General features: G+C 44.1%; 1 protein-coding gene and 1 long non-coding RNA gene across 3 annotated transcripts; one reads left to right on the top strand and one right to left on the bottom strand.

Annotated features, from left to right (window-relative positions):
- Positions 1-1875: 1875 nt before the first annotated feature.
- tmem102 (transmembrane protein 102) lies at positions 1876-20627 on the bottom strand. Of its 2 annotated transcripts, none has more exons than XM_020491485.2 (7): positions 20492-20627; positions 19572-19786; positions 9507-9691; positions 9112-9309; positions 8580-8738; positions 8106-8318; positions 1876-6086 (listed from the first exon to the last, which is right to left on the bottom strand). In XM_020491485.2, the coding sequence occupies exons 2-7, from the start codon at positions 19771-19773 to the stop codon at positions 5481-5483; spliced, it is 1563 nt and encodes a 520-aa protein (XP_020347074.1). In that variant the 5' UTR covers positions 19774-19786; positions 20492-20627; the 3' UTR covers positions 1876-5480. The 2 variants fall into 2 exon arrangements, with proteins under 2 accessions (XP_020347074.1, XP_020347073.1); XM_020491484.2 differs by having other exon boundaries at positions 8580-8750; positions 20492-20626.
- Positions 19686-21704, top strand: LOC109897001 (uncharacterized). The gene is made up of 3 exons (XR_002256170.2): positions 19686-19765; positions 20594-20684; positions 21665-21704. It is a non-coding gene; the product is annotated as an uncharacterized LOC109897001 (long non-coding RNA).
- Positions 21705-25273: the final 3569 nt, after the last annotated feature.

The following is a 25273-nucleotide window of genomic DNA, read 5'->3' as shown; positions in this document are numbered from 1 at the left end:
TCAGTCACTAGTGGGTCTTATACAGCAGCAGCCAAGCACACTGACAGAGGGAGAACGGAAAAGAGCGCTCTCTCTCCCTCTACCACTATACACCTAAGGGATCTAGGATTGCCTGCATCCTCTCCATCCTTCCCTCATCTCCTCTGTGCTTCAGTGACCCAGGAAGACCCCTGCTGTCTCCTCCCCAGCCATGGACCAGCCAATCTGGCAACAGCCAGGCCTGGAGGGCTGATCTAGGGTGATATAACTGGTAGTGAGGTCATTGCTGTGCCAGGCCAGTCACACAGTCCTGAAAGACCCTGGCCTTGTAATCTTCTTAATAGACCAGCAGATTGCTACTGTGGTCGTCAGGGTGAGTGTGTGTGTGTGTGTGTGTCAGTGTGTATAAGCAACTCTGCGAGTGTATGTTTCGGAGTCACTTTTGACCAGGGCAAATTGTCCAGATTAGTGTGGGTTTGCGAGTGTGTACCGGGGCCACAGACACATGCCTTTTCTCTCCCCTCTGGAACCTCTCCTGATGTTCTTATCCCAGTGTGACTATCTGAGAGGAGCAGAGCTGGACAGACAGTACATGGTGCTATATTTAGGCAGAAGTGCTGTCTCCTAGCACCCTCTGTTGGAACTGCACTGTATAGCTCCCCAGACCGAAAGGAAGGAAACTCGATTCCAAACTGATAGGATTTTTACTTAATGTCCTAATTAGATAAAATAATCTGCCCTGTTTATCACAAGTTACTTCAAATTAACGCATTATTATCCAGCAAATTGTTGAGTCCCGGAAAAAATAAACATGGTTCGCAAAAAAGGTTGACTTTAATTTATCTTCAGATCCGCAGCCATGTATTAATGGACATTCACAAGGCGTTTTGAATGACTTAGTTGTATTACAGTACTACTAGTCATAAAACACTCAACATGGAGGGGGGTGAGTACTTTCAGTTGATGCCAGATTTGTCCCCCAGCACACCAACGATATGTAGCCCATGTAGGGAACAAAACAACAAACCCTGATGTTGCTTGAACCAACTGTACCAACAGACCATGTTAACGTTCTTCTAGCCTGGTCCCAGATCTGTTCATGCCAACCTTAAGCAAGTACGGATAACTGCAGACGCGAAGTGTATCTGAAAGTGGGCGTGGCGAAATAAGTGGGTGGATCATCAGCGATGGGTGTAAGTAACAGCAGCGCTGTTTCATTTGTTGGATGGTTTTGATTTGAGTTGTGTTTTCTGTTTCTTAACAGATTTTCATTGGTCAGTTCCTGTGTGGTATTACTGACGCTTTGTTTACGTAGCAGGTTAGGATAATTAAAGTAGCAGCTTAGGATAAATAAAGTAGCAGATTAGGATCATTAAAGTAGAAAGTTAGGATCATTAAAGTAGCAGCTTAGGATCATTAAAGTAGAAGCTTAGGATCATTAAAGTAGCAGCTTAGGATAAATAAAGTAGCAGGTTAGGATCATTAAAGTAGAAAGTTAGGATCATTAAAGTAGAAAGTTAGGATCATTAAAGTAGCAGCTTAGGATCATTAAAGTAGCAGCTTAGGATAAATAAAGTAGCAGATTAGGATCATTAAAGTAGCAGGTTAGGATAATTAAAGTAGAAGCTTAGGATAATTAAAGTAGAGCTTAGAATAATTAAAGTAGCAGCTTAGGATAATTAAAGTAGAAGCTTAGGATAATTAAAGTAGCAGCTTAGGATAATTAAAGTAGCAGCTTAGGATAATTAAAGTTTATGTTGACACACCAGTGTTTTAACACCAGCAGCCATGTTGAGGTAGTTACCCATGACTCACCTTAGGAGTTGGCTTTTACAGCACAACTAGATCTGGGGCCAGGCTAACATTATTCCACAAAGAAGTTATACAGTCAAAATGTTAGGATTGAGATGTCGAGATTTATTTCATGCTACGGCAGTACCATTCAAGATCATCATTCAAAGCATCCCAAATGAAATAACACCGCAGTAACAGTCACATGATAAGAGAAAATCAACTTCATTTGCACTTTATGGAGGAAGAGGAAAGTGTTAAAAGTGCAAATAGTTCCAGCCATGGAGTGGAGTCGTTGATACTGCAGCTCTTGTATACCGTAATTAGGTTGGGATATCTTTGATGAACTAGATTTTGAATTGATTGAGTGATTCCAGTGGGAAAAAGTGTTACAATCATGGTTTATTTTCAATCAAAAACAATTAGCAGTAGTTTAAGCACCAAATAATATAACGTTTAGTAGTTTAAGCAGTACAGTGACCTCACATTGCCTCAACGTTATCAATGCATGACTTAGTTGTCTCCGACGCTTACGTGATATCAGATTTCAAACAGGAAAGCAAATGGGAGAAGGATGTCTGAATGTTTGATAATGTCATATCATCGAACACACATTTCGTATTCAATAGGTATAGAAACCCTGGGCAGAACTAATTGATTTCTACGTAGACTTTTAAACATGAACATCCCTGTAGATGAAAAGGGCACAACAGCTCAATCTACGGCAGACAGTCCAAGTGAGATTGGGTACAGAATTGCATAGAACTGCTGCCATTAACTTTTTCTATTGATATTCTGCACCAGGATCAAAGTGTGTTTACATTTTTCACAGAAAGAGGCTAAATATTGATTCAAGCTTCATACTACTTTCTATGCCCACAAACTAGGCAGATTAAGGTATATCGTGAGAGATACTCTTGACAGTGAATATTTCAAACAGCACTGGATTTAAAACTTTAGAGGAACTATCAAACAGCTTCACCACAACGTTGGGACTGTTGGTGTGTTTTAAAACGTAGGGGAGCATTTCAGGAAGGAGAAAAATCTCTAAAGGACGCCTCAAAAACGTCCTGACAACGTTGATACGTTTTCTTGCAACGTTCACAAACATTCTTACAACATCGGGCTGTGGTGTGTCGAAGACCCCCCCCCCCCCCACCCCCACCATGAAAGTGCTAGGACCACACACACCTGATACTTGGCAGTTTACATACCCACACTTAACTATCGTCTGGGTCTACATTCTTCTGTATAGTAACCGTCACTACATGCTTTGGTTTGAAAGGTGTCCATATTCACACTCACCTGTACCAAGGCTATACAGAACAGAAGTGACAACACAATTCACTAGTAGCTCCTAAATCGCTCCACTAACTGATGCTGTTCAAACAGCAATACCAATGTATACAAGTAGTACCAATACAGTAGTACAGTGATTCTAGCACGTTCTAGAGAACGTAGAATTCTATAGAATCTTAAATAACAGTTCTCTTTGACCTCTAGTGTTCTGATATTGTGTGAATTAACATTCATGTCCACCATGATATTTCATTAACATTATTCAACCAGCGGGGGAGAGAGAGAAACATATACATTATATCGAGAGATAGGACCAGTACGGAGAGCGGGAGAGAGAGAGAGAAACATATACATTATATCGAGAGATAGGAGCAGTACGGAGAGCGGGAGAGAGAGAGAGAAACATATACATTATATCGAGAGATAGGAGCAGTACAGAGAGAGAGAGAGAGAGAAACATATACATTATATTGAGAGATAGGAGCAGTACGGAGAGCGGGAGGGAGAGAGAGAAACATATACATTATATCGAGAGATAGGAGCAGTACGGAGAGCGGAGAGAGGGATGAAGAGAGTGAGAGAGAGAGACAAGCAGCTGTCCCAGGTCCCAGGGGCACCTTCCTTTAGGGCTCATCTCTACAAAGGGCCAGGGGATGGCCTGTCTCCCCATCCATCCCCCTGATAACAGCACACATCTGGGTGGACAAGATAGGGCCCCCAAGACCCCCACACACAGAACGAGATGAAGGTAGATGGGTAGAACTCAAGCACATTTGCGTGCTTGAGTCCTGCTGCGCATTAGTTCCCGTTCCATCCCTCATTACATCAGCACATTTAAAGACCTCGATCAGTCGTCCAATGATCACACACACACCTTATTAAAACAGGCCTGCTAGGCAGGAGGAGGGACCATCACAAAAACCAGTCAAGACTCTCACAATTAAAAATCTGAGAACACAATACAAAATACTTTTTTGGGGGGTTTCAAACAAAAACCTTACCCTCCCCATCATAACACACACACACACACACACACTAGACGGAATAAATAAAAAAGTAGAACAAAGCAAATAGCCCTTACACCAGCCTCAGGGGGATTACATGGTGTAGCTAGCCATGCCATGGCTGTACTGTAATGCTGTAACGTAGAGATTAGAATACAATCAAGCATTGGGCCAACCGTGTTAGCGGCTAACCCTGCCTCACACCTCTCCTCCGCAACCGGTCTCCTTATAGGTAGTCGGTCTATGTCATACAACGTTTAAATGACCACATCTCACCGTTTAAGATACTTTCAAAGGGGACTGTAATAAAAAGGAACTGAATTAAGTTAATAGCCCCTATGATATGACCCTTATCTGATGAAACTTCTTCAAGCGTTCAGGGGATAAAAGGCTAATTGATAAGGTGATCTCTCATCTGCATGTTGGTCAGGATTGTAAAGGTGGGGAATATGAGTGTTAACAGTACAGACTGACTCTGGGTCAGTGAATACAGATACCTTTTGTTATGGGGTGGAGTCAAAGGCTCCTCGAAAAACACCCCTCCAGCGTGGCTCTTTGGTGCCTTCCGCCACATAGTGAGAGTTGAAATGGAAGGACCGCCCTGGGTTATACCATTCAGGTAGATATGGGGGACCATAACCCTACCAGAGGGAGTCTGGAGTCACATAGAAAACAAACATTCAAAATACCTGAGAGATAGCGAACGAGCGAGATAGGGAGTTAAAAAGAGTGGGGCAGAGGGTCGAGAGAACGAGGGATAAAAAGAAATATAGAAAGAGGGAAGAAAGAACACTCTTTTCAAAGACATTTCCCCACACCAAATTACATTCAGTTACATCATAGTTCCTTGATACCCCTTTTCTTATTCAGCTATCATCCACTCTGATTGGGCAGAAAAAGGGGGGAATACAATATTCTTAGCAGTGTGCAGAGACGAGAAGAGCATAAACCCTTAAGAGAATGAAACGGTGTACCCTTTTGTAAGCAGCAGCTCCTTTCTTTATTCTAAAACAATTATCTTTTCTTTGTAGCACCAGCTAATTAAAAAAAAACATCTCGTTAGGGCAAGCTTCATAAAGAGCAGTGGTCTCCGTGGTAACCACTTGACAAGACTTTTTCTGTCACGGTGTCTCTAAATCGATAGAAGTGTGCTGGTTTCTCTAGAGCTAGCATCTTCTTGGGAGCGTGCAATATGGATTTTTTTGGTACAGTGTCTTATAGTTACAACAGAGTCAGAGTTAACGCTTATTAGTTAGCGTCGTTATCATTCACCGCCAAGAGGGGGCAGTATAGGGAGCAGCGATCGGCAGTGTTTCGCGCCTCGAGGCATCCTGGTTGACTCGCCAACATTTGGCCCGCTATTTAACTTGTGTGTGAGAGTGTGTGTGTGTGGCTACCACCCTCAGGTCAATAGAATTTGTCATCGATGCGGAAGTGTGGCCTTGTGACATCATCAGGGTTGAGAAACACAGAAATCGACTTCCCTGGGTTTTCTGTCACCAGCTGCTGCAGCCTGGCGGCCAGCTTGTCGTCCGAGGGTGAGATGATGCCACTGGCCGGGTACCTGTGGCCAGGTGACCCGCCATGCCCGTTGGTGGCGCCCGCCGCCTTCCTCTTGAGCTGGCCTGCCTGCTGTGCCTGGTCCAGGGCCGCCCGGAGGTGCTCGGTGGGGTCTGAGCGGACGTGAGCCAGCTTCCGGGCCACCAGCAAGGCTTGGCTGTCCGACAGGTGCTCCAGCATGTTGCACTGGGGCAGGAAGTAGTTGGGACAGTTCTTACCCAAGATGCAGTGGGCCAGGTCATCCAGGAGGCCCAGGAGGAGACGGGCGGGAGTGTCGGAGTCAGGCGAAGACAGGTAGGAGGGGGGTAGGCGGTCACAGGCCCAGAAGAGGATGGTGCGGAGGTGGTAAGGGCTGAGGCCAGTGCGGGGGCGAGCCAGGAGGCGGGAGAGGACAGCCTTGGCTGCCTGGAAGGCCTGGGCCATGGGGAACGGGATGCACTTCTTCAGCTGAACCTGGAGACAGACAATGATATGGCAGTCAGTGGTTCAGATTGAATTGAATTCAAATAAACTTTATTCAACCAACAAGGGGAAATTGGATGTCACCAGCACCAGAGACAGTCCTGATGGATGTTATACTGAAGCTAAATGTTACAGTTGATTCATTTTCAACTGTATTTAGAAGACATATTCAAAGTTCAACCTGAACATATTTAACATATTTAAAGTTGAACTTGTACTTCCACTATATACACACACACACACACACACACACACACACACGTATGTGGACACCCCTTCAAATTAATAGATTCTGCTATTTCAGTCCCACCCGTTGCTGACAGGTGTATAATATAGAACAGACAGCCATGCAATCTCCATAGACAAACATTGGCAGTCGAATGGCCCGTACTGAAGAACTCAGTGACTTTCAACATGACACCTTTTCAACAGGCCAGTTTGTCAAATTTCTGCCCTGCTAGAGCTACCCCGGTCAACTGTAAGTGCTGTTATTGTGAAGTGGAAACATCTAAGAGCAACAACGGCAAAGCTGCAAAGTGGTAGGCCACACAAGCTCACAGAACGGGAGTGAAGTGTGTAAAAAAAAAAAAAAAAAAAGTTTAAATGCCTGTCCTCGGTTGCAACACTCAGTTCCGAGTTCCAAAATCACCCTGGAAGCAACGTCAGCACAAGAACTGTTCGTCGAGAACTTCATGAAATGGGTTCCCATGGCCGAGTAGCCGCCCACAAGCATAAGATCGTCGGCTGGAGTGGTGTAAAGCCACCCGCCATTGGACCCTAGAGCAGTGGAAGCGCGTTCTTTGGAGTGATAAATCACGATTCACCATCTGGGTTTGGCAGATGCCAGGAGAACGATGCCTGCCAGAATACATAGTGCCAACTGTAAAGATTATTGGAGGAGGAATAATGGTCTGGGGCTGTTTTTCATGATTCGGGCTTTGCCCCTTAGTTCCAGTGAAGGGAAATCCTAACGCTACAGCATATGACATTCTAGACGATTCTGTGCTACATTTTGGGGAAGGCCCTTTCCTGTTTCAGCATGACAATGCCCCCGTGCACAAAGCGAGGTCCATACAGAAATGGTTTTGTCGGTGTGAAAGAACTTGACTGGCCTGCACAGAGCCCTGACCTCAACCCCATCGAACACCTTTGAGGATGAATTGGAACGCTGACTGCAAGCCAGGCCTAATCGCCCAACATCAGTGCCTGACCTCACTAATGCTCGTGTCTGAATGGAAGAAAGTCCCTGCAGCAATGTTCCAACATCAAGTGGAAAGCCTTCCCAGAAAAGTAGAGGCTGTTATAGCAGCAAAGATGGATCCAACTCCATATTAATGCCCATGATTTTGGAATGAGATGTTTGACAGCCTTTTGATCGTGTCATGCGCTTTAGCTTCAGCTAACATTTACAAGGTAGAATTGGCAATGCACAAAATAAATAGCAGGGCAATTCCACAGCAGCAGAATGATGTTGAGACTTTAAAATGCATGCATGTCAAACAAAAACTAATGATTGCAAAGTCAAAACCATACAACTCTATGCACAAGGACAACTTTTAACAATTTCCACTGAACATTTTGACAAAAAAATCTTTACTTGAAAAACAGTGCAGGTGCAAAGTTTGGTAACAGAATGACAGGACAAACAGCAAACTGTAATTTTGTTACCGTGGAATTGCCCAGCAGTATCGGGCAGACTTCCGAAACAACTAAGAGTATGAAGTAGAAGGCTTCTCTGCTGTTTTGGTCCCGCAGCTATCACGTTGCAGCAGCATGAAGAGTACCCGCGCACATGGCCATATACTCTGTGTGAGTGCATTGCCTAACGCTCATCTGCAATATCTGCGGTTCATCCTGCTGCTTGTGACAATGTCATATCACTGAGTCGCAATTGAACACATCTAGCTAGATAACCATTCTGGCCAAGTAAGGAAGGAAGGAGGCCCAATCTATTGAACTCGCTAATTACTAAAAAAAAAGTAAAAAAAGCTAACTTAACCAACTACCCACCTCGCTGCGTGAGAAGGCCAGCCTCCACTCCCGGTCAGGCCTCCCCCCCAGCGGGGCCGGGCAGGGCAGCAGGTAGAACCCAGAGATGGCCTCCTCCTCCGTGATCTTCCCGTCCCAGAAGTGGTTGGCCGTCAGCCAGCTCTGGGCCACGGCGGGCCAGCCCCGGAAGGACACCACAGGCAGGAGGTCATAGAGCACTCGGCTGGACCCCGCCTGGAAGTAGGAACGATTTATTGTGAAACACAATTATTTAAAAGAGATGTTCTGAATTACTTATCCGGTTAAACAAAGGCTTCGTAAATACATTTGTTCAACACAAGTTTTTCCAGAATCGACTAGCTGAGATGGTTGCTAGTGCCAATTAATCGGATTCTGGAATTGATACAGATGCCAACTATGGCCTCCTATTCCCTATATAGACACTACTATTAGCACTATATAGGGTGACATTTGGGACGTACACTAACTCCCTACCTGAAGAATGAGGGTGGTCAGGGGCCCGTTGCGCTCCAGCCTCTCCGGGATGGGGATGCCTCTCTGTGGTGAACGTCTCAGCTCGTCCACCGCCTCGCCCACCACCCCCCAGAACCAGTCAGCCACCAGCGCGGGAGAGAAGTAGCACCCATCCAGAGACTGGTGGGGGGACTGGGATCAAATCATGACCCAACTTTAGTTCAAGTGCAATTAAAGGGTAATTTTGGCATTAGCTTAGTGCAAAGACTTCCAATCTTTGCGCTAAGATAGTTAGCATTGGCTCGCAGAACTACCTCGTACTGGACGCAAAGACATAAAAATGGTATCCACAAGTTCATCTGACTCCAAGGAAGTACATAAAACCCCTGCATTGCCAATACCTGAACTATCCCTTTAAAATCATTTCAACACACTTTACAGTAAAACACAATAAAAGACTAAGCTAAAAGCAACACACATTTCATTAACTTTCATAAAACTAAAAGCAATTTAAAAAAAAAAGAATAATAAGAGAAGTTAGAAAACGCATTACATGGAGGGAGGGAGGAACAGCACCAGAGACTTGGTGACCCATTCCCCTTTCCTCTTCATCCTCCTCCTCCTCATCGGGGGGTAATCCGTTCTCCTCCTGGCAGCAGATGCTCCACCTGGCCAGAGTGGTGGGGTCACACAGACGCAGGGACAGCCAGGAGTGGCAGGGGGCCGACTGCCGCATGTCTAGGGTGACGGGCTGGTTGACATGAGATGACGCTGCATTAAGCTATACTTGTTTTCCTGAGGCAATACTCGTGATTAGTCTGGCATCAAAATCACCATATCAGAAAGTATACAGTAAAAACATCCCATAAGACACATCACAACTTCTCATCAATAAACGTAGACACATTCAAGCAGTACGATTCACATCCCCGTGCCTGCTGCACCAACCTGGTTGCGGTCGTGGAGCTTGAGCGCCGGCACCAGGAGGGTGAAGTCCAGGTCGAAGTCGGCCCCCTTGGCGTAGTCCCCCAGCTCCTCTGGGTTGAGGTCCAGGACCCCCTCCCTGGCCCCCCCAGACAGGAGCAGGTACTCATTGGCCACTGGGAGACGCTGGTCCACCTTCTGTACTAGACCTAGAGGAAGAACACACACACACACACACACACACACACACACACACACACAAAGGATGAGTGTAATATGACATTAAAAACAAATACAATACTTGTGAGCCGTTCCATTTCTTCTGAAGGCAAAGCATACATTCATGAAATACAGCAGTAGCGATATTGACATAAAAATATATGAGGTCTACACAGCTCCCTCTGTGAGCGCAGTGCGTGGTTTTATGTTATTCTCCACGCTAGCTGCTCGTCCTCAACCAACCCTGGCTTTATCCTCCTAGGGGGAGTCTTTACTGAACACAGCCAAAATGACTGAGCAAACTGCAATAACTCCGACAGAGGGGAAACCGGGGGGAGAGAGTGAGAAAGGAGGAAGGGACAGCGTGAGAGGGAATGAGTAAGAGAGGGAGAGGAAGGAAAAGAGATTGTGAGAGTGCGTGAGAGAGAGAAAAAATAAAGAAAAGTCTAAACTAACAGCTTTCGAATATTCATAACATCCTATCAATCTAGCTTCTGGCAAACAACTTCCCCACCCAGCCCAAACCAAAACTCTCCTCTTTCCCAAAGAGTTGATGAAAAATACTGAACCCAATCAAATCCCTTTATTGTGCTCTCAACTATGGTGTTCCAGTCAAGCAAGATTAGAGCCGGACAGGCTTAAAAGGTCACTCTCAACACATGATACCATGCATCTTCACCGTGCGCACACACACACACACACACCACACACACACACACACTCGCAACACTCAAGTGTGCATGTACGCACGCTCACACACACAGGGCTAAGACCCAGTGATGCCTTCCAGGCTGTCAACTTTGACCTGAAGTACACCCATATACCCATCCCCTCAGGGAGGCTCTGAGGTCGATATGAAGGCAGTGGTGGGGTAGGGGGGTCGGGGGTGGGGGTGGTGCGACTGCCAACTGCAGACACTGAGACTGCAGCCTGGAGCCTAAAGCTCCTAACGCGATTTCTCTCATCCAATTACAGGCCCTGTGTCGATGAGTGTGTGTGTGTGTGTGTGTGTGTTTGTGTGTGTGTGTGAGAGAGAGAGAGCTATTTCAAAGACAGTGTCTATCTACAGTGTGTGTTATACTGACAGTAAAAGGAAAGCAGAGAAATAATCAGATATAGAAATCAAAATCTGTCAGTTCTTCCCAAACATTGAGAGAAGCTGAGAAGAGCTGAGGGAGAGAAAATATCTTCCAGGCAGACAGACAAAGGGCAGAGTCGGCAAGCAGAAACATCCTCTGATCTGTTTTGGGTCTATCTCTAGAGTTGATCAATTGGGTCAAATGGGAAGCAGAAGAACATACTACAGCATGCAGAGGAACGTGAGAGAGCGCGAGGTGGAACGTGGGAGAGAGCGGGGGGGGGGGGGTACAAAACCCACACCAGGTCGTGACTAGACGCAAAGTCTAGACACAAAGGTCGTGGACACCAGCTTAGCTTAGGTGAGGCTCCAATAAAGCCTTGAAGCTGGGCTGAGAAATACTACAGTGCATGGACTTGAACGTTTTGAAACCAGGACTTAACTCACTGTGTTTGACTACTATAATTAATTCATCTATTTCCCATTCAAAACAGCCACAGTGTTATGCATCCACCAGTGGGTCTCTGGGAGGTCAAGCATAGCAGATCTCATTTCCATAGAGCCACTCTGGGAATCGTGACACACACACAAACGTATAAGAGGAATGCTTGTGGTGTGGATGCCAGTACTACACAAAGAGATTAAAAAAATATAAAAAAATAATAATGATATCTTTTTTCCCCCCTTTCTGTGCCTGTGATGTGGTTGTCCAACCTAGCTATATTAAGATTAAAAGCACTAACACTAAGTCGCTCTGGATAAATGACTAAAATGTAAATACAGGTGCCAAAAAAAGTGAAAAGATGAGAGAAGGGATGTACCGTAAGAGAGAGACAGGGTAAGAGTAGCTGTGTAAACACGTCGACTCACAATAGGAAAGGTTGGGATGTCAGACAGGAGGCCTTCTCTATAACAAAGACGTAGGGCCAAACCATCCAATGAATCGTAACACAGATCCTTCCAGCAGAGACCGTTTTAGCCATTCAATTGCCATTGAACACTCTCGCTCGGCTTCAAACCCGGAGTCTTTTAAAACCTAAACGATTAGCCTCAAAATCGAGCCCTTGCTCCTTTTAAAATACAGAGCTTTCATACTCTGAGACTCAAGAGAGACGGATTAACACACACAAAAGAGTCAGTGTGTCCTGCTACCCCCCCCCCCCACCTCTGACGGTGTTTATGCGTTCACATCAAGCCCGGAGATTAGCCTAGCTTTCATTTCCAGATCTTAAAATAGGCCTCGCTCATTCTCAAAATTAAACAGAAGGAGACTTTGTTCTCATCTAATCCAATTGGGTGTCGATGCGAGAAACCTTCTTTTGAAGCTGAAGAGGGTCAGGGGCTATCTATCAAACACCAGGCCGCAAAACGAAGGTGATCGAAACATTAAAATGTGTTTGTGTTCAAATGCTGTAGTACAGAGTTTAATGGAGCGATGGACTGTGTTCGGGGATCGATGTAAGCTTAAAAATAAATAAAAACGCATTGTGTTATGACTATGATACATCCGTTTGGGTTTTCACATGAAGTAAATGTCAAATTGCTTTTTTATGTACATTAAAAGTGATTCAGTAAAAAAAATAAAAAAATATAGGACGTTTATAAGGTTTTATATAATCAGTATGTGCATATATACACAGTACCAGTCAAAAGTACCAGTCATTCAACAGTTTTCTTTATTTGACTATTTTCTACATTGTAGAATAGTGAATACAAACTATGAAATAACACATATGGAATCATGTAGTAACCAAAAAAGACAAATCAAAAAATATTTGGCTACTTTGACAAGGTGGCTACCTTTTGCCTTCATGACAGCTTTGCACACTTTTGGCATTCTCTCAACCAGCTTCACCTGGAATGCTTTTCCTTGAGAGAGTTCCCACATATGCTGAGCACTTGTTGGCTGCTTTTCCTTCACTCTGCAGTCAAAATTATCCCAAACAATCTCAATCGGGTTGAGGTCAGGTGATTGTGGAGGCAAGATCCTCTGCTGCAGCACTCCATCACTCTCCTTTTTGGTCAAATAGCCCTTAGAGCCTGGAGGTGTGTTGGGTCATTGTCTGGTTGAAAAACAAATGATAGTGGGACTAAGCACAAACCAGATGGGATGTTGTTTTGCTGCAGAATGCTGTGGTAGTCATGCTGGTTAAGTGTGCCTTGATTTCTAAATAAATCACAGACAGTGTCACCAGGAAAGCACCCCTACACCACCTCCTCCATGCTTCACGGTGGGAACCACACATGCAGAGATCATCAGTTCACCTACTCTCACCTACTAACCAAAAATCTCACATTTGGACTCATCAGAACAAAGGACAAATTTCCACCAGTCTAATGTCCATTGCTCGTGTTTCTTGGCCCAAGCAAGTCTCTTCTTCTTATTGGTGTCCTTTAGTACTGGTTTCTTTGCAGCAATTTGACCGTGAAAGCCTGATTCACGCAGTCTCCTCTGAACAGTTGATGTTGAGATGTGTCTGTTACTTGAACTCTGTGAAGCATTTATTTGGGCTGCAATCTGAGGCGCAGTTAATTGCCGATTTCTGAGGCTGGTAACTCAAACTTATCTTCTGCAGGAGAGGTAACTCTGGGTCTTCCTTTCCTGTGGCGGTCCTCATGAGAGCCAGTTTCATCATAGCGCTTGATGGTTTTTGCGACTGCACTTGAAGAAACTTTCATAGTTCTTGAAATTTTCCAGATTGACTGACCTAAAGTGGCCTTAACCGACATCATCGGTGCCTGGGGAACAGTGGGATAACTGCCTTGCGCAGGGGCAGAAGACAGATTTTGACCATGTCAGCTCGGGGATTCGATCCAGCAACCTTTCGTACTGGACTGTCAGTTGACGAACTATAGCCCATCTGTTGCTATGTACAATTTGTGTTTTCCTCCTTTATGCTCTTTAATCAATTAACCATTTTCGAGTACTGGCCTGTCGTTGGCTGGATGTCCTTTGGGTGGTGGTCCATTCTTGATACACATAGGAAACAGTTGAGCGTGAAAAACCCACAAGCGTTGTAGTTCTTGACACACTCAAACAGGTGCGCCTGGCACCTACTAGCATACCCTGTTCAAAAGACACTGTCTTGCCCGTTCGCCCTCTGAATGGCACACACACAATCATAGCTTTCACCTGGTCAGTCTGTCCTGGAAAGAGCAGGTGTTCCTAATGTTTTGTACACTGTGTATATGAGCGAGAGAGAGAGAGAGAGAGAGAGAGAGAGGAAAAGAGAAAACTGCTGCCTGAGAGCTAAAGTGGACCGTAGGCGGCATTAGTCAAAAAGTGTGTGTGTGACGCACTGAGGACACTAGCTCAATGGGAGAGTTGAAAGCGGTCATCATCCATTGCACAATCGATCATTACCTGAACACAGGCGTAACAACTTAGCTGCTACAGCCCAGTCACACAATCAAACAACGGTCAATTTACATTCAGATTCAGTCGTGTTGACATCGCTGCCAAAATAAACACACACACACATAGACTTTTAATGAATCTAGCTTGATCTTAGTGAAGGCTAAGTGAGGTACAGAAAATACAAAATAGTATTCAATGTCCTTAAAATAGGCGATGACCTTGAAAACCAAAATGTTTTGCATATCTGTCACTTTTGAATAAGATAATAGTAAGTGGATTTTGATCCTATAGGACAGTGTAGGTGAAGGTTAACACCGAGATATTTTCCCACCTACGGAACCCCAACATGTGGGCCCATCTGTCCAGAAGAGTCCCCTTCCGAATACGCTTTTCTCTGATTGGTCGTTGCATACAGGGGGTGATCCCACTGTTGGGGGGGGGGGGGGGTCAAGCCGACACGCAGACAACAATAAACAAGCACGGCGGGAAGAGACAAAACAACAGCTTGTTTGGGTTGTTTCACTATTGCTTTGTCTTTACGTCTCTCAACTCTAGGCGACCTCCTGACTTTGCACGCCTGGACGTGTTCGAGACAATGCATGACTTGTGCCTCATTCTTTTGTTATCGTGCCTCGGTGAGTCGGCCGAATCTGAAATGGAGCTTCCCCCTTTTTTCTCCCCTCTCTCCTTCTTTGTGTTTGAATTAATACGGCTATAGAGCGGTAAAAACAAATACTTCTTTTAATGAGATCTGTGGGGAAGGGGGTCACCAGTAGTCTGGTGTTCAAAGGCGCATGAAAAAGGGGTGTGTTTGTAAAAAAAAACTAGCCTACGAAGTGGGGGCTGAAGATGGGGAGAGAACCCATGGCGATAACAGGATTCTGTTTTTAGTTTGATAGGAGTGGGCGTCATTCCTCTCCTTTTTTATCTCCAAGTCAATTTTTCTGTCTTTGAAGGGAAGTGAAAAATGAAACATGGAGGATTACTCACAGTGTATACAGAGCAGAAAGCACTAGAATCAAGTTGTTGTTTACTTACTGGTTCAGCAAAGACTTGTAGCATTTTATCTGACAGACTTGAACCTACAACCTTACAAGACGATATCTCACTTCTTACTGTAAATAAGAACAATCACTTGTTACAGTGCATTCGGAAAGTAGTCAGACCACTTGACTCTTTCCACTTTGTTACAGCCTTATTCTAAAATGGATGAAATAGTTTTTTCCCCCCATCATCAATCCACACAATACCCCATAATGACAAAGCAAAAAGAGGGTTTAGATTTTTGCAATGTACTAAAAATAAACTGAAATTTCACATTTACATAAGTACTCAGACCTTTTACTGAGAACTTTGATGAAGCACCTTTGACAGCCTCAAGTCTTCTTGGGTATGATGCACACCTGAATTTGGGGAGCTTCTCCCATTCTTCTCTGCAGATCCTCTTAAGCTCTGTCAGGTTGGATGGGGAGCGTCGCTGCACAGCTATTTTCTCCATTCATCTTTCCCTCGATCCTGACTAGTCTCCCAGTCCCTGCCGCTGAAAAACATCCCCACAGCATGATGCTGCCACCACCATGCTTCACCTTAGGGATGGTGCCAGGTTTCCTCCAGATGTGACGCTTGGCATTCAGGCCAAAGAGTTCAATCTGGGTTTCATCAGACCAGAGAATCTTGTTTCTCATGGTCTGAGAGTCTTTGGGTGCCTTTTAACAAACTCTGAGCAGGCTGTCATGTGCTTTTTACTGAGGAGTGGCGTCCATCTGGCCACTCTACCATAAAGGCCTGATTGGTGGAGTGCTGCAGAGATGGTTGTCCTTCTAGAGCTCTGTCAGAGTGACTATCGGGTTCCCTTCTCCCCCGATTGCTCAGTTTGGCCAGGCGGCCAGCTCTAGGAAGAGTCTTGGTGGTTAAGAATGATGGAGGCCACTGTGTTCTTGGGGACCTTCAATACTGCAGAATTGTTTTGGTACAATTCCCCAGATCTGTGCCGACGCAATCCTGTCTCGGAGCTCTAAGGACAATTCCTTCGATCTCATGGTTTGGTTTTTGTTCTGACATGAACTGTCAACTGTGGTGACCTTATATCGACAGGTGTGTGCCTTTCCAAATCATGTCCAATCAATTGAATTGTAGGACCATCTCAAGGATGCTCAACGAAAACAGGATGAACCTGAGCTCAATTTCGAGTCTCATAGCAAAGGGTCTGAATACTTATGTAAATGGTGGGGGGTTTTCTCAATTTTTAATACATTTGCAAAAAAATATAAAAACCTGTTATCGCTTTGTCGTTATGGGGTATTGTGTACACAAAATACATCATATATTTGATAATAAGGCTGTAACATAACAAAATGTGAAAAAAAGGCAGGGGTCTGAATACATCCCGAATGCACTGTTTGTTTGTCATTATTCTACATTTCTGCATTCCCACTGACCCATATAGTCCTGTGGGAGTATTGGAGGCATTTTCTTTCCAAAGGCATGCTACAGGCTAGCCTAAAACAGTTAACTAAGGAGCTACTGGGCAAAGAAAGAGTTTTTTCCTTCCTTGGATCTGTGCAGCTGCTTCCCTGTGTGGTGCAATCTCTCTACTCTCCCTCTCCATCTCTGTCAGCTCTTAATGGCCAGTGGGGAGCCACCTGCTGCTTAAACTAGGCTAGAGAAATCTTTATAAAACAGACCCAACTAGAAAGGATGTCAAACACATTATATGCACAGACACACACACTACTGTTGCACGGTATTTCGGAAACGCTAGTATTTTCAATACTAGAACATGAAAAACGGTTCGGTACTAGAATTTTTCTAACTTTCGGTACTTCTGTCAAATGTGTCTCACCTCATATATGGATAGAGGTCCAAGTCTGTCTAGTAATTTGTCTAAATCTTCAAGGGGGCAGTAGTTAGCCAGGATGCCCATGCAGCTGACACAATGCAAAACACTTTAGAGAGACAATATCGACAGCGTGGCTTCTTGAAACCAAAACATCGTATCTCCTCGCCTGCAGCTTGTCGACAAAACTGGCTGCCGACGAAAAACTATGGGAATACTTTGATTACAGAGCAGAAGAGGGCAGATGAGCAATTAAGCAAAACATGATACAAAGCAGTGCAATGGAAGGGAGGTTCAGTTCCAAGCAAAACGAAATAAAGCAAACTATTTTATACGACATTTGCATTTACGTTGTTATTCTAGTAAATTTGAATTATTTTTGAGTGACAACGACATAAACATATATTCAGCATGACATTCATTTGGGTATTATAATGGGATTAATTTTGGGTTGTGCAATGTGAAATGCACTCATAACTTGACAACAATATATTTTGACTACTTAGCATTTGTCTAGGCTTACTAGCAGTAGCCACGAGCCAGCCAGCAGCCCTGGGCGGAGCATTGCACCCTGGGACTCGTAGTATGCTGGGTAAATTCAATTGTATTTCTATGGCGTCTAGACTATTTCAACGTAAAAGTTTCAGAAATGAGCGTCAGTGGGTTTTTTTTAACGTTGTTTTGGAACTAAACTATTCATTTAATACATTCAATTATTTAGCTGTAATGAAACAATTGCAGGTCTAATGAATGTAATTTGAACCAATATTATGGCCATAGATGAGCAAATCCACCCTGATATGTATCAAATTACTTTTTAAAACACATGGTTTTGCATAAGGGAAATTGAGGTAATTCTTCTGTTATTTAACATGGTGTTTTATTTTGGGAAGACATTTAATATAGAAGATATTCTGTTCTACCAGTTATCAACATTGTTCAGTGTTTTTTGCCACGGTATCGTTTCGGTATTGAGTATTGCTTCGGTATCCTAAACCTGGTCGGGTATCGTGACAACACTTATACACATAGAGATATACAAACACACACACACACACACACACACACACTCCAAGTGTTCCATATAAAGGGCCCATTTCAACATTCCTAGTAGCTGGGCAGATATTCCCTTTGAAATGCCTAGGCTCCATCCTCTTCAGGGTCCTTGGTAAGAATACAAGTGGCAGTGCTACTACTGTAGCTAATGAACACAGTGCATTAACACAATCACACACCCGACACTCACATTCTCTAGCAGAGTTAGGAATGAAACAGCAGATAGAGAGAGAGAAAGAGAGAGGGGGGGGGGGGGGGTGATGGGAGAAATAGATTGCATCCTTTGGCTGCCATACAGGGACCTAGACTGTAGGAAAACCCCCCCCGCTGCGAAGTGTTTAAGAGCAGCTTTTAGCTGTCAGTCTGACTGTCAATGGAGACAGCGAGTGGGAGAAGAAGAAGAAAAGGAGCCAGGAAATGAAGCAAAAAAAGGTGGCGGTGTGAGGACACATGAGTTAAGAAAGAATGTGGAGCACCGGTAGGAAAAGATTTGGCTACACAGTGAGGGCAGGGAGAGTCACTAAATTGGGGTAGAGGGTTAAGTGTTTGTGAGCGAGAGAGAGAGAGGGGAGAGGGGGGGGGGGACCAAGAAAGAGATTGAGAAAGAGAGCAAGAGACAAAGAGAGACAAAAAGAGCGAGAGAGAAAGAGGGCGAGAGAGAGAAAAGAGGATGCTAGACTAGCAAGCACAGAACCAAAGTAGGAGAAGCAGAGACCTTATCCAATATCTGACTTGATTAGCAGAAGATACAGAGAGACACAGGAGGAGGGTTGGCTGTCAGCTATGATATTCTTGGGCAAACAATACACCCATGCCAATAGTGGCTCCTATTCACAGCTATTGTTACATGGGGATGAACAGGGAGAGTGGATTTAGAGATGGACGGGGAGAGTGGACTTACAGCCAGTTAGACTGTTTGCATTGTGCTTCCCTCTCAAGCTGCACATGATCCACAAACAAGCCACGAGAGAGAGAAGGAAAGAAAGAGCAAAGTGAGGGACATGCAGGGAGGGATACAGGCCAAAGAGGCTTGGTTCCAGTTGCACTGGGACAGGCAGGGAGAGAGGAGAGAAAAGGAGAGAGCTTAGGGGCGGGCAGTGGCAGTGAAGAGAGGGAAGAGTGCCACCTATTGGACAAACAACCACACTTCACCTGGCTGAAAAGTAATGTATATCAGGGGTATGACACACAACATAAACACAGCCAACACCTTTCTTCTATCTGTCCTTCTCATGAATAGGCTATACACCAGTGGAGGCTGCTGAGGGGAGGACAGGTAATAATAATGGCTGAAATGGAGGGTAATGGCTGGAATCAAACATCATTCGTTTGATACCATTCGGCCCTTATTGTGAGACTTCCTCCCCTCAGAAGCCTCCACTGCTACACACTACAATCACATAACTTAAAAGTGTTCACCAAACACACAATATATAAAATAAATGTGAATCATAAATGTATACCATACATATTTTACCATCTAATGATTTCAGAATGTTAACCTCAGTGTGTCACAACACATTCTGTTACTATGAGCTTTACCCAGCATGTTGAAGATAAAGTCTTTGGCCGTGTGGACCTCCAGGGCCAGTTGGTCCCCAAAGTCCCCCTGCTCCAGGGTGACCAGCTCAGACACCTGAGACGACAGCTGCTCCAGCATGACCCCCGACCGGAAATCCACCTCCGAGGCTTTCTTCACCGGCGCTGGGGACCGAGGGGCCACCGCACTTATCAAGGTCTCCATGGTTATTCACACCCTATGGTTGGGTATACAGGTCTTGTCAATCATTTTTATAAAGGGGAGAAGACTCATTGCATACTAGTTTGCATACCTTGTGTGTTATTGGCAATCAAAGTGAATTGTAAACTTTGTTATTGTACTCTCAGTCCTAGCACTGACTATGAATTTAGTATTAAATAGGGCGTGATACCAGGGATTTGTAGGATTATAAATCACACGCATTGAATGGCATATCCCCTAACTAGCTATGTTCATGTTTTAAATTGTTAATCCACAGTATACTCAAATGAATAACAAAGTTCATATTAATCTGAAAGCCACCTGGTGTTTTTGAAATGCAAGCTACTTAGTCAGTGACAGCATGGGTGCTGTCCTCAAAACTAGATCAATTACCTAGCATGCTAATTAACGTTAGCTGGCTAATTTGAGTCTAGCCAGTTAGCCAACTGTTAGCAAATTTGCTTGCTACAACAGAACAAGCAGTCATTGTTATATCCATAAAAATGTAGACTTGCTAACTAGCTCTGATTATTTGGTGAAGACACTAGAATCGATTTTCGATTAACTAACTAGTTAGTTAGTTAGCCAGCTGCTAGCCGGAGAGGTGGGGATAAGTGCACCAACACAACTGAGTTAGCTAGCAAGCTGGACAGCGAATCTTTCACACACCGCAACGATGCATTGTTTGAATGCATGAATATACATTTGAACTAGCACACACCCTTAGCACGCAGGTCTGGTGACGTTTCTTTGCTATATTCCAGGCGTAACTGTTTTGGTCTTTATATTGAAATCGGATTTCTTCTCCCGTCATTTCCAACAGGTCCCCAGCACCACCTTCCCTTCCCCCTAGCAACACAGACCTCGGAAATCACGCCCTCCACTGAGGATCTTGGGATTAGTAGTGTGTACCGGTAATATAGCTCTCCTAAAAACTACAAAGCAGATTTGTTCTCTATGATTACATTTGTGACCCACTGTAGCCTACTATAAGTACATCAGTTGAGATAAGGACAGTGGGGCCCAGCCCTGGTCAGAGATTGGATAGGTTGCTATGATTTTTTACATCTAATCGGTCACAGCAGTTAGGCCAGGGATGGGCAACTTTGATGGAGATGGGGGCCACAAAAAAATCGGAACTCATCATGAGGGTCCGCAGGTGCTCGCGGGGTCTTCATACCCTCATCCAAGTCCCACACACATTGCAAAATAAAAATTTTAAGTAGTCAAGGTGTTTTCTCTTCGGCAGGTCATAGACACTGAAGTACCTGCTACCTTATTAGCTATCGACACCAAGAAGTCATTAGGGGCTGACAATTTGGACCCATATTTGCTTAAGTATGCAGCCCCCCATCATTGCTGGCTCAGTAACACACTTTTTTAAATTTAACTTTAGTATCAGGACATATTCCAGAAGTGTGGAAAGCAATTTTTGTGCCACCACTCCACATGGGTGGGGGTAGTATAGAGATCTTGATAATTATCGACCCATTTCGAGGCTTCCTTATCTTTCATCAAGAAGCAGCTATCTTATTTAGTATGTGTAAACGGTATTCTTAATGTTAATCAGTCCGGATTGATTCAATACCTAAACATAGCACCACTACGACTTGTTAGATGATAGAAAGAATTATGCTGCCATGTTTGTAGACTTGTCAAAGGCTTTTGATACTGTAGAACCATGTCATTCTGTTGAATATGCTGTTGTCAATAAGGTTCGGTACTGATGCTTGCGGATGGTTTCATTATTATCTCAATGACAGAACTCAGGCCATCAAGGTAAATGGGGTCAAATCTGAGTTCCTTGAGGTACAAAAAGGGGTGCCCCGAGCTTACAATCTATATAAATAACATTGGTAATGCTGTAAAATATATGTATATGTATGTTTAACAGAATAGAAAGAGGAGTGGGAGGCCCCGGTGCACAACTGAGCAAGAGGACAAGTACATTGGAGTGTCTAGTTTGAGAAACAGACACCTCACAAGTCCTCAACTGGCAGCTTCATGAAATAGAAACCACAAAACACCCGTCTCAACGTCAACAGTGAAGAGGTGACTCCAGGATGCTGGCCTTCTAGGCAGAGTTGTAAATAAAAATGCCATATCTCTGTCCAGTGTCTTGTGTTTACATAAACAAAGCATGTCTGACTTTTGTTAACCTCTACGGGATCGGTGTGTCGTCGTCCCCCCCCCCTGTGAGACGGTTGAGCTAACTTAGACATGTTTTATATGGGCAGAAAGCTTACATTTTTGTTAATCTAACTGCGCTGTCCAATGTACAGTAGCTATTACAGTGAAAAATACCATGTTATTGTTTGAGGAGAGTTCACAACAACAAAAAAACGGCAACTGGTTTGATACGTTCACCTCTGAAGGTAAATAATGTACTTACATTCAGTAATCTTGCTCTGATTTGTGACGCATGTTTTTTTCTTTGTATTATCTTTTACCAGATGTAATGTGTTATATTCTTCTACATTTATTTCACATTTACACAAACTTCAAACTGTTTCCTTTCAAATGGTATCAAGAATATGCATATCCTTGTTTCAGGTCCCGAGCTACAGGCATTTAGATTTGGGTATGTCATTTTAGGCAAAAATTTGAAAAAAAGGTCCAATCCTTTTAAAAGGAAGGAAATTGTCCAGACCACTTTTATGTCTATTTTAGATTATGGGCAGTATAATCTATGTGAATGTAGCAGCATCTACACTTTGCCTTTAGGTTTAATACTGGTGATGGTTATAGAACCCACCACTGGGTTTGGTATCAAAAAGTGGGTTGGGCATCTTTGTATATAACTCTACAAAGCAGTCATGCAGAAACGTCCTATGTATTTATGCAGAGCTTATCTGTAAAGATAACCTAGTCTCAGTATGACTTCCCTGTCAACATAAAGGTTCAATAAACAAAGTTTTAGAGTTAATTTCCTGCAATTCTACACATTTTGCCATGGGGTGTAGAGAAAATGCTGCAGTTTTAAAGCAAGTTTTCTGCGATTCTACACATATTGCCATTTAGCAATTTTAGAAGAAATTTCATGACATTCTACTAATTTTTCTATGGCACGGAGAGGAAAATTAGCTGTTAAATAGCTGATTTACTACAATTCTACACATTTTGCCATAGGGTGGAGAGAAATGTTTGCCGTGTTTAATATGATAATTGAGTGAAACTGACTAACAAAATCAATGGGGGCCCCCCGGCCAGTAATTTGACCATGATAACAAACTTAGCTGGCCACTAAACGAACTGAGCAGTCTAAAAGTTTTTAGCTGACATAGGCTAATTGATTGACTATCAGTGACTGACATAACAAGAGGAAAACTGCTGATGCACAACCACATTTCGAAATTGCACCTCATGTATTCCACTATTCTAAACTCGTAACAGTAAGTTGAGACTCCGATCCGAAGGCCTTCAAAAGGAAGGTTCCAGTTGTCCATCCCTGAATTAGGCCTACTATTAGCCTACAATTGAATTTTTTTTTTTCCCAATAGAACATTGGGACAATCATGATTGTGAAGCTTTTGCTTGCATCCTCTAAACTCCTCTGCAGAACAAGGGGGTGAGATGGAGCCTGAGCCAGCCCTCTGCTTTTAGTAGACAAAGTGACAACACAGGCTCCTCTGCAGAACAAGGGGGCGAGATGGAGCCTGAGCCAGCCCTCTGCTTTTAGTAGACAAAGTGACAACACGGGCTCCACTGCAGAAAGAGCTGCTCTGCCTCTGACACCTCTATCCTTTCCTCCCCTGCCCTTTTTCTTCAGGATGGGAGCAATTCGCGACGTGATCAAAAGATCTTCATACCATTTCCAGCCCCCCCCCCCCCCTGCCATATCAGCCCCTCTTCACTGATGTCACCTTGAAATACCTCCCCCTTTGAAGCCATATCAGAGATGAGCTGACAGTGCAGGTAATTGGCCCGGTGGAGGTAATGATAGGGAGACCCGAGAGAGAGGACCTAGTACAGAGAGCCAGCCAGGAGTTGGAATCTGTTGAACCACTTTTTCAATTCTTCTATCCATCAGCAAATTTATCAAAGACAAAGTGAGATAAGTGGTGGAAGGAGGTAGAGAGCGAGAGAGAGAGAGAGAGAGAGACAGAGATAGAGAGCGAGAGATACAGAGAGAGAGAGAGAGAGAGAGAAGAGCAAGAAGACACCACTTATAGGTATTAAAGCACACAGTTTATGTATATGACACATTTCTGTGTGAATGTGGCCTATTTTTTTGGTGTCAACATTTACTCTCCAACCTCAATGGTTCCCTCAGAGGTAGCAATTACTGGGTGGTTGCTGGGTAACTTTTCATATGAATTTTTATATCCTAACCTTGGCCTGACTAATGCATGCACCATTCCTTCTCTGTATGGAATCAAAGCCCCATTTGCAGTGAAACAGAGTAAACTGCGTCCCAAATGGCATGCTATACCCCATAAAGTGAATTACCATAGGGCTCTGGACAACATTAGTGCACTGTGTTAACAGCGGAGGCTCCACTGCCCATGGAAGTGACGAGATGATGATCTACCTGAAGTGGGATAGTGCTGACCATCCTATAAGGGTCGAATGTCAGGAGGGAGCAGGCGGTGTGAGAGCTCTGGAAAATACATTACATTTAATTCCGCTTCAATGTGTGGGCGGCTGGTCTGCTGATTGATGCTTCAGAGAGAGGATTTGTTGCTGCTGTGCTCTCTCAATAGTATAAGAGAGAGAGAGAGCTAGTGTGTGAGTGTGTGTTCAATGTATTAGAGAGAGACAGAGAGAGAGAGAGACAGAGAGGCTTTGGGTAATCATGTCAGGTTTCATAGGCGTGGAGATTTATTTCATGCTTTTATTCCGAGGAAAATATTGTGAGAAGCACATCCTCCCACCCAGTCAGTCAGCTAGTCCTCTCTCCTCCCAGTCCTGCCACCATCCAGACTCCAGACAGACTGTATTTGTGTGAGTGATTGTCTTTCACCAGCCAAGCTTCACACTCATCCTGACCACAACCAAGAAATCAATTGGCTGCAGAGCTCTCCCAAAACAAGCTTGGCTTCCATCCCAAATGTCACCCTATTCCCTAAATAGTGCACTACTTTTGACCAGAGCCATTTGTGACCTGGTGGAAAGTAGCGCACTATGTTAAGGAATATGGTGCAATTTGGGACACAGCCTCGTACTGCGGTAATTATCTAACCACCCAGTCTGGTGGTGAGAGAGAGGAGGAAGGAAAGGAATTTCTACAGTCAAAAAAAATACACAGAATGAAAAAAACAAGACATGTAGAGACTTGTGAGGCAAAACTCTCTTGAGATAACCTGCTTTACAGTCTGCACCTGGGACTCACACAACTTAGGATAATACAACCCGAAGCAAGGACACACAGAAATAATGGCAGACAAACTCAATGCTGAGGGGTTGTAAGCTCACAAAGTGAATCATCATTATCCATTTATTCTTTTGGCCTGCAAAAACAAAGATGGGGGATAGAGAAAGAGATGAGAGAACACAAGTGAAG

This window comes from Oncorhynchus kisutch, linkage group LG9 (assembly GCF_002021735.2).
Source record: "Oncorhynchus kisutch isolate 150728-3 linkage group LG9, Okis_V2, whole genome shotgun sequence".
In the NCBI taxonomy this organism is placed as follows: domain Eukaryota; kingdom Metazoa; phylum Chordata; class Actinopteri; order Salmoniformes; family Salmonidae; genus Oncorhynchus; species Oncorhynchus kisutch.
The sequence above is the reverse complement of the archived record's forward strand: the minus strand, read 5'-3'. Positions and strand labels throughout refer to the sequence as shown.

Coding starts and splice junctions, on each gene's coding strand:
- tmem102 (XM_020491484.2), bottom strand. CDS start 19,773: ATGGAGACCTTGATAAGTGCGGTGGCCCCTCGGTCCCCAGCGCCGGTG. Junction 8,751..9,111: donor CTGTTCCTCCCTCCCTCCAT/GTAATGCGTTTT, acceptor ATTTGATCCCAG/TCCCCCCACCAGTCTCTGGA. Junction 8,319..8,579: donor TGACCACCCTCATTCTTCAG/GTAGGGAGTTAG, acceptor TCCTACTTCCAG/GCGGGGTCCAGCCGAGTGCT.